The following is a 14,159-nucleotide window of genomic DNA, read 5'->3' on the forward strand; positions in this document are numbered from 1 at the left end:
TAGTTAACGCGAATGTAAGCGGAGCCTATGAATCTAATAATCTATACTTGAATACCATTCATTACAGCGATGTGCATCATATTATCTACAAGAGGAAGAAGAAGAGGTGCTGAATAAACAATATGGTATAAAACGCCTCTGTTGTTTTCGTAGTTTTTTTTTATTCTTTGTCGTCGGTGAAAGAAAGCACTATATTTGTTGAAAATATTAATATCATTGCACCCTTCATCAGAACTGTTGCTACGCTATGGTCCTTGAGCGGCGTCCCTGAAACTCCGGAGCCCAAGGAATTGACACGTTTTTTTTTTCGTTTCTGAGAGCTGTGAAAACCAACTGTAACATAGTAGGAGATCACGCTTAGCAGCCAAACTACATGCCACGTTTTCGCGCCCTGTTTTCGACCAATGCGTCGGCTCTTCTTTCTTATGCTACACAAGCCTACTTGGAATGTACTCATTGACGTGACCACGTTAAGGATAGCCACAAGAACACAATGCTGCCCTGATTGGCACGTAGACGTCATTTGGCGTGAAATTAGATTGACGACGCGGTGCCAGAAATACTGGCGGAATGACGCTACGTGGGACAGTCGTTTTACACAATTTGATGTCAGGCTAAGTTGCAAGCTATGCGGCTTGTAAAGTTTTGGTAAAGGTTACACAGGGATGGTTTTACTACTCGCCTGACGTCGCATGCTGCCGACTCCTAAAGCAGTTGGAGTTTCATGGAAAATATGCACAGCGTGCGACCAAGTTGTTCAGTCGGAACTGAAGTCCGAAGTTGTTGGGTTCTTTCTTTATAAACTGAAGATTTCTGCCATACCCAACTCAACATATCGCGAATTCGAGAAAGATTAAGGGCCTGCGTGGAGCTGGGCAGTCCGCGGAAGCTGAAAAAAAAAAAAACGAACTTTGTTGTCGTATCGCAGGTCATTTCGCATACTTGCCAGTTCGGAAAAGCACGCTTGCTCACGAACTAGAAACTTCCTTTTCTTAGTTTCTTAGACTGTGTCACGATATGGTTCCGAGGGGGTCGCAAATCACTGACACGACAACCTCTCGATAAAGGTGCGTGCGCAAGGCGCAGCTAGGCAGCCAAACCACATGGACCTCTTCATCAATTGACTGCCGATGTCAACATTTGAGTCTTCTCGTACGGGGCGTTGTCTATAAACTCCGTGTGTGCTCGTTTGCTGGCTTCGCGCACGCTCTTGATTCCCGGTGCTGCCTAAGTCGCAGCCATGGTGCGTGAGCAGGCGTCAATGATTTTCCGCGGCCCAACGCAGTTCCTTGGCGATTTCTACCTGAGTGGATCAGAAACAGAGACCTCTATATATCTCATGCGTGACCAGACTGCGCAACGTTGACGTAAAGAGGAGGGGGGAAGGGCAGAGGTACCCTTAGGGTTTTCTGGGCTCCGGTGGCTTGCGGTGTGAAAACATGAAGATGTGGTAAGATGAACGGCCTAGGAGGGTAACGATGCCTACGGTCCACGTTTTCGTGATTGGACCACGTAGAAAGCCTTCAAATCTTTCGGCTGGCTGATGAGGGGCAGACGTGTAACGGTTTCGTTTCCCTCTTCGACAATGCACACCGAAAGAAAGAAACAAAACATGCAAGACTACATGGTTAAACTCATTTTTCAGTCTCCTGTCAATCGATTCACAACTAAACACAGCACAAAAACAGAACAAGATCAGAATAAAATATAAGCTCGGTGGAAGTACAGCACGGATGTCGCGAAGAGAGCAACGGGCAAACAGGTTCAGCCGCGTGTTTCCCTATACAGCTGAGGATGCATGTGCCACGTGGATGGCTGTTGCTACTTGTGCTGCTGTTGTCAGTATGCTTCAGCCTCAGTGGAGCACGCTCGTACCGACTTTCACCCGAGGAACCTGAAGAGGAACCAGACGACATTGACCTGGAGAGCGGTACGCATGCTTGAGGATGATAGGCTTGATGCCACATGGACCGTTTTGCTAGAAAAGCATCACTGCCTCATGGGTATTGCGTGCTGATGCTATCACGTATTAACTTCTCTGCGTATTAATATGTGAAATTTGAAGACTGGAAATACGTAGTCGCAAAAGCAGTCCCATCAGTCGGGCGAGTACGTCTCGGAAGGATCGCTGTTTCTACCGTTCGGACCTAATGGGAACTAGTATGATTCATTTATTGGTACAAATGTTCGTACTACACATCGGGTAGTTTTTACGGCAACGTGTTTTATAATTGTTCTCGGCGATCGTACTGGAGTACGTCCCAGCAGAGCTTGTTTACGGCCGGTAGGTTGACACAATAAATGGACTGCCAAATTCCTTTAAAGGAGCAATAAATATAAATAATAAACATCAGCTTACTGCTTTCAAGAAAAAAAATGAATATAAATGGTAATCGTTGAGTTAGACTAGTAATTTACATTCTTGAAATCTCGAACAGGATAGACGTGCTAGGTTTGGCATTCAAGAATAAAAGGACGGTGTACTATTAACGACGCCAACTCAATATGTTCTCGCACCAGCTGAGTAAGTCTAAGACAAGTCATTGATTCATTATTATATAGCGATTACGTTTTTTTCGAAAAGAACCCAATACGGAACCTCATTCCTTTGAGGCTGAGCTTTTCCCGGCAGTATAAAGAGCAGCAGTTTTGTGAGCTCTACGATACCACCGGGACCTCTCAATGCAGTCGTTTGGGGGCGAAAAAAAAGTTATATTGAGGTTTCTCCACAAATAAGCAGCTCTTTCATTTCCAAGATACCAACAAAGAGGTTTCAAATAGGAAGAACTCAATTGAAGTCAATTTAATATTTTGCTTTCGCATGAGTCCCTTTAAACGTGTAGTTTTATTGAAAGGAGGTTTTGTGGCTAGAGGTTTTTGAGAGATTACCCCACAAGCGTCTTTACTGGAACTTGAAGTAACAAACGATGGACCAAATTGGAACTACAAAGGTGTATAAAGAAGAGGTTCGCAATGACTTGGTCTAAAGTCGAGTATTAACTAACAATGGGCATTTATTTCCAAAGAAGTGATAAACATGCTATGTTGAATTTAACTTGCTGAGGAAGTTCATGCTGAAGCGGTTCGTGGCAATGTCTCTCAGTAAATAGTTCCTGTCTAATACCCGTAAGAGAGCTGACATCGCCAGTTGCAAGCGTGGGAATGGGAAGTAAGTAAGATTTACCCAAAACCAGGCGTCAACCCGAACGGTGTATGCATGCTACAGCTCGCACTGTACAAATCTAAGGCAGTTAGCTCAAATAATTACACTCTTTTGGCTTGCCGTTTTAACCATGCCAGTTGTGACATTACTTGTCGTGCGTTTTTGCATGGCTTCACGTCCACTTGGAGGTCAAATGGACAGTAATATGAGACGCATTATTGTCTTCGTGAATATTTTCGTAAAACAGAACGTCCAGATGGAATCAAATTATAGTTTAGGGGTAAGTAGCATTGTAATCAATGAGGCGACCACCATTCGTATGTGTGTTCGAAGCGTTCGCAACATTCTACCTACCAGAATATTTAGCGATAGTTTGGTGTAATGCTTGATATATCTATATTTAAAACAAGGTTTAGGCACTTAGTAAGGCGAGATGAGAGCTGTACGATAGAATGTGAGCAGCGTAGATATGTTCTTTATTGCAAGATGAAACGAGGCTGTCCAAACAGTCTCAACCTCAGGGGCCGAAACTTGTAGGATAGCATGTAATCATGATCATGTAATCAGCTAAGCGCTGCACTACCAGTGGTGGAACCAAAATGATAGGCGTTACGTGACGAGAGAAAAGAAAAACAAATTGTTGGTAAGAGATAATGCGCAAGTAGATATTAAGACAATGAGGATTGAATTGAATTCTGGGATTTTACGTCGTAGAGGGGGAGTCCAAATTAATTTTGACCCCCAGGGGATCTTTAACGTGCTCCCAATGCACGGCAGACAGGTGTGATTGCATTTCGGTCCCATTGAAATGCGGCCGCCGCGGCCTGGATTTGATCCCGCAACCTAGAATGAAGATTGGTTTACTCTTGTGATGCACAGAAGAAATGAACAGTGTATACCCTCGCAGTCCTTATCCAGCCTTATAGATTTCCCTAACTCGATTTGATAAGCGTGTTGAATGCCCTAAGTTGCACAATCACTTGCGTTTGGAGACGCAGCTCTACAATATGTTCTGTTTTAACGCGAAGCATTCTCCGATTCAAACCGTCTTTTGGGGTGCATCTCGCTGCTTTCGTGGGCCAACGCGCCGACAACTACCGCCATCTACAGCCAAAGATGGCAAGTAGCAGACGCTTCTTTTGGCGGCCGCAATACAATGATGGGTAGTTAGGAAGTGTTACCAACGTTTTAATTACTGATCTTAGGGCACACGTTGAAACTGCGAAATTGGAGCCGAGCAGTTGTGAAGTGATGTCCGATTACAAGGAATTATAAGGCTAGCTCCAGTTTCGAGATATCAGACCACAAAATCTGCGGTAAAACACATAAGCATTCAAATAGGACCAACCCGAAAGCCTAGAGAGACACTTTACGGTAACTGTTAACTCAAACACAAATTAATCTTGAAACACGTTCGAAGAACCGATAAATTGTAAATGTTGCTAGTTTCAAGATTTCTGTTAAACAGGCGTTACTGCATCGTTGTTCGGCTTTACATTGGTACTGACACATGTGCTAAAGCCAACAATAGAAAATTTCATGACTCTTCAGTTATCTATGTGAACATCGACATTTATTCTTCTTCTTTTGGGGGTTTAACGTGCCAAAACCAGTTCTGATTATGAGGTACGCCATAGTGGAGGGCTCCAGATTTATTTTGACCACCTGGGGTTCTTTAACGTGCACTACAACGCAAGCACACGGGCGTTTTTGCATTTCGTCTGCATCGAAATGCAGCCGCCTCGGCCAGGATTCGATCCCGCCACCTCGTGCTCAGCAGCGCAACGCCTTATCTAACTGAACCACCGTGGCGGGTGCGCTATGTACAGCACACACTAACTGGGACCAGATGGGCACCGATTAGAAAGGAAAACAAACTGACACGAACAAGTGCAAATGTCCAACTGACAGTTCGTAGTTGATATTATAATTGCGCTTCTTCGGGTCAGTTTGTGTCTTCCTTCTCAGTCGCTGTACCTCTTGTCCTCGTTAGTGTATGCTGTACATAGACGTGCAATGTACAATGGACGTACCCTGAACCACCCAATTGAACTTTCCCAATTTGTCGCTTTTCCGGTGTCTCAATATTATCATTGTTTTAGTTTGCTTTGGTGGTGTCCCCGAGTGTGCGAGCATAAAGACCCTCGAGATTGTTCGTGTGCGCCTAAAGGAACAGTGATTAATCATTGTGATATGAATTACATTTGTTTGGAGACACAGAAACAGACATAAAGGAAGAACGGGAAGCGGTACGCTGGCAACTACCACAGGAAGGGGAACAGGGGACGCTTGCTCTTTAGAAAGGACAGTATATTGGTATAGAAAGAAAGGCAGAAAGGAAGGATAGGGTACAACAACAACGACAAAAATAAGAGGGCACACATTCAAACACAAAAATGAAACTGACAGAGATACAGGGTGACATTTTGAACAGCATCCTAACAAACAATTCAGTTATACAGTTCTCGTAATGTAATTGTTGGCCATTGCCTGTTTATTATGAATTACCAGATGTTCAACATCTCACAATCATAAAGGATAGCTTTCTATGCATAGTCTGTGCGGAGGTCCCTCACACCATCATAGAGTAATTTCAACTAAACTTTCCTACTATAAATTTACAGAGGGCGACGAACCATCAGAGGAAACTGAAGACCCGAGGATGGATGAAGAAGAAACGGAAGAAGACGGAATCGAAGAAGATGGAGTGGAAGATGATGGATCGGACGAAGAGAATATGGAGGAGAGAATGGGAGAAAAAACTCACGGAAGAGCTCAGGGGCGGCTGACCGTTCAACGTGGTGAGACGGTGTGTGTCGACTAGGCTGTCTCGGTGCCATCTGATCGGCTAACACTTGTCATCAGGATTTTATGAACTTAACAGTTGGTCAGGTCAAATGAAACAGCGCCTCGTTTATTTGCAGTGCGGCAAAACGTTACACTTGCAGCTAGACCTCATTATATTCTAAAGATAGTGGCGTAACTTGTTGCACGTCTCCCGCGAGATTTGTTGTGCGCGAATGGGGTCGTTGGGTATAATTTCTTTTTGTGTAGGTTCAAGTAATGCAAAATGAATACATTGAGGCCCGGAGATTAAAATGACACTGTGAATAGAGACGGACGAAACAGGGTAAGTGCCACTGCCAAACCGGCCGAAGTTTAGACAGGTGAAGTTAGATTTGTCAAAGGCGGTGTTGGCGAAAGTGGGTGTCTTTGTTTTATAAGGTTAATGGACTTTCGTCACGGAACGTTGACGGTGGCGGCACGCATATTTCAAAAATGGGTCTCTGATAAGAAAATGAGTGTTGGCTCGTTGTCATACCGCGAATTGCATTCACTCAGCGTTGAGTCAATGAAAGGCCCGGAATACGCCAGCGTGTGCAATCACTCACTTCTTCGAGGACTCAAAAATAAGTACACATGCCACTACACGCAAAACTGCAATAACGGCATAACCATGATGAAACAGACTGAAAGGTGGTTCTAACACCTACCGAAGTGTCTGTCGAACTTGAGCAGTAGGCGTACAATTCTTTAAATGTGGCCAGCATACCTTTGACGAAAGGTGTACCTGCTTTCTTTTCTTGTGCCCCGATTTTACTTCTATAGACTATACAGAATGAATAAGAGACCAGACCTGAGTATTTTACATTCTAGATGAGATTAAGAGTATCAAAAAGTACAGTTTGAGCCAGTCATGTACGGCGGAGCAGGTGACTGAATAGAACGGGTGCCAAGGCACGGACAACTTAGTGAACTGCAGCGAAGAATTACGTGGAGGGACAGAAGTAGGAACATTCATTTTAAACAGCGCCAAAAACAAGGAAGAGCACGGGACCGTGGCCCTGTTTTTTGGCACTGTTTAAAATGAATGATCCACACCCACTAGCTCGCGCACAAATCCCCCTGAAGAATTAGGAAAGTTGCAGGCATAGGCTGTTGAACGATTTAGCTGATGCAAGGCAAGAATGTTTGGAGGTCGCCTTCGACTTAGAAGTGGTCGTAAATGAGCAGCTGATGCTGCTGATTACGATAATTCAAGTGGCATCCAAAAACATAAAGTGAGAGAGCTTTTAATAAAAAAATGTTCTGCTAGTGCATTAATTTCTGCCTACTCTATACCAGAAAGTTTAATGAAGGAACAACAGACAGAGGTGCTCAGCTTGCGATCTTGTCGCTACTGTTAGCGAGAAGGCACATAATTAATACAGAACCTGTAGTCATCATCATCATCATCATCATCATCATCCTATTTTTATGTCCACTGCAGGACGAAGGCCTCTCCCAGTGATCTACACTTACCCCTGTCTTGCGCTAGCTTATTCCCAATTTCCACCTGCAGATTTCCTAATTTCATCACCCCATCTATTTTTCTGCCATCCTCGACTGCGCTTCCCTTCTCTTCGTATCCATTCTGTAGCTCTAATGGTCCATCAGCTATCCATCCTACGCATTACATGGCCTGTCCATGTTCCATTTTTTTCTCTTAATGTCAATTAGAATATCGACTATCCCCGTTTGCTTTCTGATGCACTCCGCTCTCATCCAGTTTCTTAACGTTAAGCCTAACATTTTTCGTTCCATCGCTCTTTGTGCGGTCCTTAACTTGTTCTCGAGCTTCTTTGTTAACCTCCAAGTTTCTGCCCCATATGTTAGCACCGGTAGAATGCAATGATTGTGCACTTTTCTTTTCAACGACAGTGTTAAGCTCCCATTCAGCATTTGGTAAGGCCTGCAGTATGCACTCCAATCCAATTTTATTCTTCTGTAAGTTTCCTTTTCATGATCAGGGTCCCCTGTGAGTAATTGACCTAGATAAACGTACTCCTTTACAGACTGTAGAGGCTGACTGACGATCCTGAATTCTTGTTCTTTTGCCAGGCTATCGAACATTATCTTTGTCTTCTGCATATTATTCTTCAACCCCACTCTTACACTTTCTCGGTTAAGGTCCTCAATCATTTGCTGTAATTCGTTCCCAGTGTTGCTGAACAGGACATTGTCATCGGCAAACCGAAGGTTGCCGAGATGATGCTCACTCCTAAGCCTTCCCAGTCTAAGAGCTTGAATACTTCTTCTAAGCAATTACTGAATAGTATTGGAAAGATTGTCTCTTGACTGATCCTTTATTCATAGGCAACTTTGTACTTTTCTTTTGGAGAGCCAAGGTAGCTGTGGATTTCTTTTGGAGAGCCAAGATAGCTGTGGAATCTTTGTAGATATTGGCCAACAAAGATTCCATAGGTACCTTGGGTTTCCCCAAGAAAAGTAGAAGTACAAAGAACCTGTAGTGCTGGTGGTTAATATTAGGAGATTATTTTTGATAAATAGTTCAAGCATTACACTGAGAGAGAGAGAGAGAGAGAGAGAGAGACCATTTTCTCGAGGGAGGAAAACAACAAAGTTTAATCTTCATGCAGTTTCAATAAGCAACGCCACATACCCAGGAAGTGTAGAGGCATTGGTCGAGCTTCTCCATATTCAGTGCACATATCGTGTTCGGTCAGTCGTAGAAATAAGCTGTACATTAAAGATAGAATCGCTGAAGTGATTACAGAGCGCTGATGCATAGTCGGAAGTGGGGCGTGCAGTTTATATGCACCAGCACGCGAGAAAGAGAGATATTCTGTAATGGATGCTGGAAATGTTTGAATGCTTGTGCGTTTAGCATGCTGCTCCTGGTGAAAAAGGGTAACACACGTGAGCTGGCACAGAAACTCAGTGCTCTGACGTGCACACAGGGGCAGTGAACTAGAGTGTTTGATCGAGGTCCGTGTTCCGGTGAACGGCTAAGAGCACCTCCATTGCACGCGATGCTCTTCCGGCGTCGCTCCAGTCTCCAAAGTCCGCAGTGAAGCTTTGTTGACCTAACATGGTCTAAAGCAGATTTCAGATGAATTCTCGAAGCCGCAAAGTGCGCACAAATGTAAATGATATGGTTGAGGTTACCACAGTGGTTGCAGTTTGAAGTAGCATATATAGTTATTTTGTATAAGCGATGTTCTACCCAGCATGGGCTTGTGCTTAGGGCGCATGCGAAGCGTATGTCGTCCTAACACCCCAAGACATATCAACGACAATTTTTAAAGTCGGCTTTTACCATCAACTAATATGTTATGAATATGAAAAAAATGCTTTGTTTAGTACTCTAGTTACATGCTAAAGGCAGCATCTTTATATACGCGTATAAAGTTAACCGTCTCCTAGCGTTGGTTATATAGTAATAACCCGTTCTTGTCGGCCTATGCTCGAAAATGAAGATTTTAGCCGCTATGTTCATGGGATAGAGACACAGTTGTTAAAGCCGCAAGTTTTAATTAAAAAAGATTTACCAGGGAATGCAACAGCCTGTGGTAGGTGTCCATGTTGATGCTGCACCCTAAGTTTTGTTGTCAACTAACGGTATTCAAAACGCATTACACGGCTGGTTTTCGTCGTCTGTGGCGACACGACGCTTTGTATCTAATTGTGTTAATTTTCACGAAAGCTTACGGCTAGAATATGCTTAAACCACTTCCACTAAGTTCCGCATCATTTGGCTTTTTATCCGGAAAATATGTTATGTAATACCTTCCCAGTTTTGAAAAGGATATTGAAAAGATTGAGGTCAACGCGGATTATAATTAGAACTGGTCTAACTAGTATCTTGGATACTATTAATCTTTTTGAACTACTGAGCGTCCTAAAAGGTTACTAGAGGAAACTATGGTACTACTGTTTACGGGAGCTAAAGGTATGGCGGTTGAATCACCATGACAATGACATCTGTTAACAACAGCAATTCCCCTTCTACCAAAGTAACCTCCGGTGTTCCGCAGGGCAGCGTTCTTGGCCCTTTACTCTTAATATATATTAATGACTTGCCTAACTGTGTGTCTTCCCACATCAAACTTTTCGCCGATGACTGCGTAATATATCGATTAATTTCATGTGACAATGACAAACATGTTCTTCAAACTGATCTTAACGCTATTAACACATGGTGTTCAACATGGTTGATGACTCTTAATACAGCTAAAACGAAGTTATTATCATTTACTAGGCGCAGTCACCGTATTCCAACATCGTACGTAATAAATAACAACATAATTGAACTTACAACTTCATATAAGTATCTTGGGGTTCACTTACAGTCTGATCTAACGTGGCATCATCACATCCGCCTGACGTTGGCATCAGCTAACCGCTCATTAGGCCTCCTCAAACGCAACCTTAAGCATGCTCCAGCTAAACTACGCAGACTAGCATACATCACATTAATACGCCCAAAATCGAGTATGCATCAGCCATCTGGGATCCTTGTCAACCTATATCACCCATGAAATCGAATCACTGCAAAACCGCGCGGTCCGTTTCATTTTTTCTGATTATTCACCCTATACTAGCATTTCAGCACTAAAAGCTCGGGCTCAGCTTGACGACTTATCCTATCGCCGCAGAATTGCCCGCCTTTCGCTGCTGCACATTTATCATCATCCGCACCTTCACCATATCTTCGAACCAGCGACAGCCTTCTTTCCACGCTGATAAAACGCATGTTGTCTCAGCGGTTCCCCGAACAATATTACCTGCCATCACACATTGATGGTACGCAACGGTTACGCGGACTATTTTAGCGATATTGCACTACACGTATAGTGTATTCATGTCCTGACGCAGTTTCTGTATTGCTTCTTGTATCCCCAAGTTGTTTTAAGTTGTTACTCGAAATGTAACTGTTTTATTTGGATGTTGCTAGTCGTCGTACTTATGTATAATTCTTTTTTTTTTCTTTTTTTTTTTCGGTAACGCGCAAAGCTCGCATTTTTTCATGTATCCATACCCCCTATGTAATACCCCTTCGGGGGCCTTTATTTCATAATACCCCTTTAGGGGTATTATGAAATAAAATAAATAAATGAAGAATACGTGAATTTGCCTGAACTTCGTCCGTGTGGCTTCAAGCGGCTTTGTGACATTGCAAATTGATATGTTTCAGCAAAATATTACGTTACAAACGCTACAATCTGCAATAATTACGCATGTCGGCGGAGACGAATTGCACTCGGCTACGTATAGAAAACTATGAATCCCCGGAAATGTAGCAAGAGAAATCGTAATAAGTAATGACACAATAACGACGAATGCACAGATGCTTGTATACTAACCATAATGTTTATGGTAGCTGAAGTTTCGCAGCACCAGTGTCCTGTATTGTAATTTTTCTGTAGGCAACTTTAAATAGTTTGAACCCATGTGCACGATCAATAACCGATGTGTTGCGGCGCGGCCGGCGCAGATCTTGCGTGCCGAGCGTCACGCGATCCGCCAGTTCGAGATTCACATCCAGCTGGGCCGGCAGTTCGAGCAAAACCTGACCAGCATGCGCGAGCTGGTCGCCACCGAGATGGAGAAGAGCCGCACCCGACGCGAGATGGTCGACTGCCAGAAGAAGATGGCCAAGATTGACAAAATTCTCACTCAAGTGAAAACCAGGTATTATCGCTGCTTATTAAATGCGGCAGTAGGGGAAATATGGCTACTGAAAAATACCGGCTACCTCAACATTCTAGATGAAAAAGAAAAGAACACTGAACAAGAGAATAGTACAGATAGAAAAAAAGAAACATCCGAGGACACCTAAGCACTAATGAGTTCTGAATGCGAAAGCATTTATGTCCAAATGAACGTCGCTGAGCGGTCCTTCGAGTGAAGAACTCCTCGAGGGCAAGCGAGTGCTTTGAGACGCTTGGCCAACTCCCTCCTAGATAGCATAAGGCAGGTGCACTTCGATCCGCGACGTGATGCTACCTTGCCCGACTGCCATAGAATCCAGTGGGACACTCCCGAGCAAGCAGCGGTAATTTTGACTCACCGCTTTCGTCACGCCGGCCTCGGCAATATAAATTTAGGTCCAAGTAGCATGAGTTCATAAAGCAGAGTGCACAGGCTTGCTATCTAGGAGGCGCTGCTTAGCTCAGTGGATAAGACACTCAGCTTTTGCGCGTGGGGTCGTAGGCTCGAAACTCACTAACCTCAACGTTTTTCCCTTCGAATTTGTTCTGTTTTTTTAATACATTAATTTCTTTATAGCAATTACTGAGGCGAAGTTAGAACGCAGTTGGAACGTGCGGATAACTCGCGCCTCCGAGAGCGAAGGTGACGTGGCGTCGCGGCGATGCCCTCTCCCCTCACGCAACACCCGGTGCTCCGGCGCTACTGCAGGTGTTCGCTTTCGCCGCTTACTGCTCCGTCGAGGCGCGCGCCTGACGTGGCGTCGCAGCCAGTACAAATTTAGGTGCCGTTTCCTTGTTAAAGACGCCGGCTTTTTCGCTCAATGCGCCATTGGATTGTATTGCATGAAAAATAATGAAATTAATTCGCAAGGAATTCACATGACCTACTAAGAGCATGACATAAACTTACAAATATATACATATCGTGCGTATGGCAGAGTAAGAACATGACCTATGATTAGGGTCAACTAATGCTGAAAAGTGCATGTCACAGTGAAGCACACAAATGGAAAAGTCAAGGTGACATTAAAATTAGATAATGAAGAAAGATCACACGCACCCAAGCACTAGTGTGGTCTTATAAGCTATAAACATAGCACAGTAATTAATAATTTCGAATAAACAATACCAATAATTTGTTCCTGCTTTTTTTTTTCTCTATGAAAGAACGGACGAGTCGGAAATGCGGTTCCGGAAGCTCCTGAAGCGAATCCTGTCCGGCGATATCCGTTCCGAGCGAAGGTGTCACACCCTGCTTCAGGGACTGCTGTCCGGATATCGCACGTCACTGCAAAGCGTCGTCCGCAATTCGGCCGGCTTTCTACGGAGCATCGCTCGCGGGGTTTCTGGTGCGCTGGCCCACCTGGGCCGGGGTATCCTCGACGTCTTCAAGCTCAAGTTCGAGCCGTTCAAGCTCGCCATCGACGCCATCACAAATCGAAGGCGATTTCGTAGGCCCTTCGGCAGCATGGTATTTGGTCGCTGAAAAAGAAACTAAAAGTCGAAAGCGACAATAGAAAAAACACAATGCACTCCTTCGCATTGCATGGGCGCGTGTGGACGTGTATGAATAAAAATACATATTTGCAAGTGCGGGTTTATATCTTTGCGCACTAGGCGGACATATCCCCGGTATGCAGCCATGTCCAGAAACGAACCTGTAACATGGGATGGTGGTGCACTGTTTCTCTGGACATTACCTCAAAACGATATACACCTGCAGAAACACAGCACTTGAAATGGGCCGAGCATCCATCAACAAAGGTCCTAGAAAATGATGGAGCAAGAGTTTGTAATCAACTCGCCCAGCCACACATTTTAAGAGTTTGCAAAGCTGTTAGGAGGACACATAGTTATCAACGCTAGCTCTAAAATGGGCAGCCAATCCCCAAATATTTTTTCCTGGCCCCCAATCAACTCCTAACACCATGAGACTTCCAAGTGATGGAGTGTCCTTTTGCACTCCCAAGAAAAATGAACCATGCTCTGTCACATCCGGAAAGACAAACAAAGGAACCCGAATCGAAGTTTCAACGGCAAACACAAGCACAGGGTTGTAGAGCACTGGTGGCGTATTTAGAACAAAATGTTCAACGTTAAGGCAGATTTATCACGGTGCGCTGCTGCTCTACCATCAGTTAGCTATTCCATCCCTAAAGTTACGGGGCGCAAACCGCCGGGTGTAGAAAAGAACCCAAAGGACGTACAAAAGAGTTCGGCCGTTTTGGGTGCGAAAACCGGCTTGGAGACGTTGTTTCTAAAATTTCATATTAGTGTCTGTGCCGCCTTCAAACCGTGTCGAGCAAGATACAGCGCGACGCGAAGTGAAAAGCTGTCGCGTGGCCACGAGCAGCCCGACTAGCGCAGCGACATCTATAATAATGTATTAAAGTAAAGGTGATACTTGGTTTCTCGTTCGTCTTTGCTATGACTTTTAAAGATTTAAAGGTCCGGCCGCCTTTGATGCAGTGGTAATTCACCTGATACATAGCGATGTTTTC

General features: G+C 44.2%; 1 protein-coding gene across 1 annotated transcript; it reads left to right on the forward strand.

The window, feature by feature from the left end:
• Positions 1-1,759: 1,759 nt before the first annotated feature.
• Positions 1,760-13,531, forward strand: LOC119431616 (uncharacterized). Its single transcript, XM_037699096.2, has 4 exons — positions 1,760-1,930; positions 5,788-5,972; positions 11,442-11,638; positions 12,826-13,531. Exons 1-4 carry the CDS (start codon positions 1,795-1,797, stop codon positions 13,142-13,144), a joined length of 837 nt encoding a protein of 278 aa, XP_037555024.1. The 5' UTR covers positions 1,760-1,794; the 3' UTR covers positions 13,145-13,531.
• The last annotated feature ends 628 nt before the right edge of the window (positions 13,532-14,159 follow it).

Source organism: Dermacentor silvarum, chromosome 10 (assembly GCF_013339745.2).
Source record: "Dermacentor silvarum isolate Dsil-2018 chromosome 10, BIME_Dsil_1.4, whole genome shotgun sequence".
NCBI lineage: Eukaryota > Metazoa > Arthropoda > Arachnida > Ixodida > Ixodidae > Dermacentor > Dermacentor silvarum.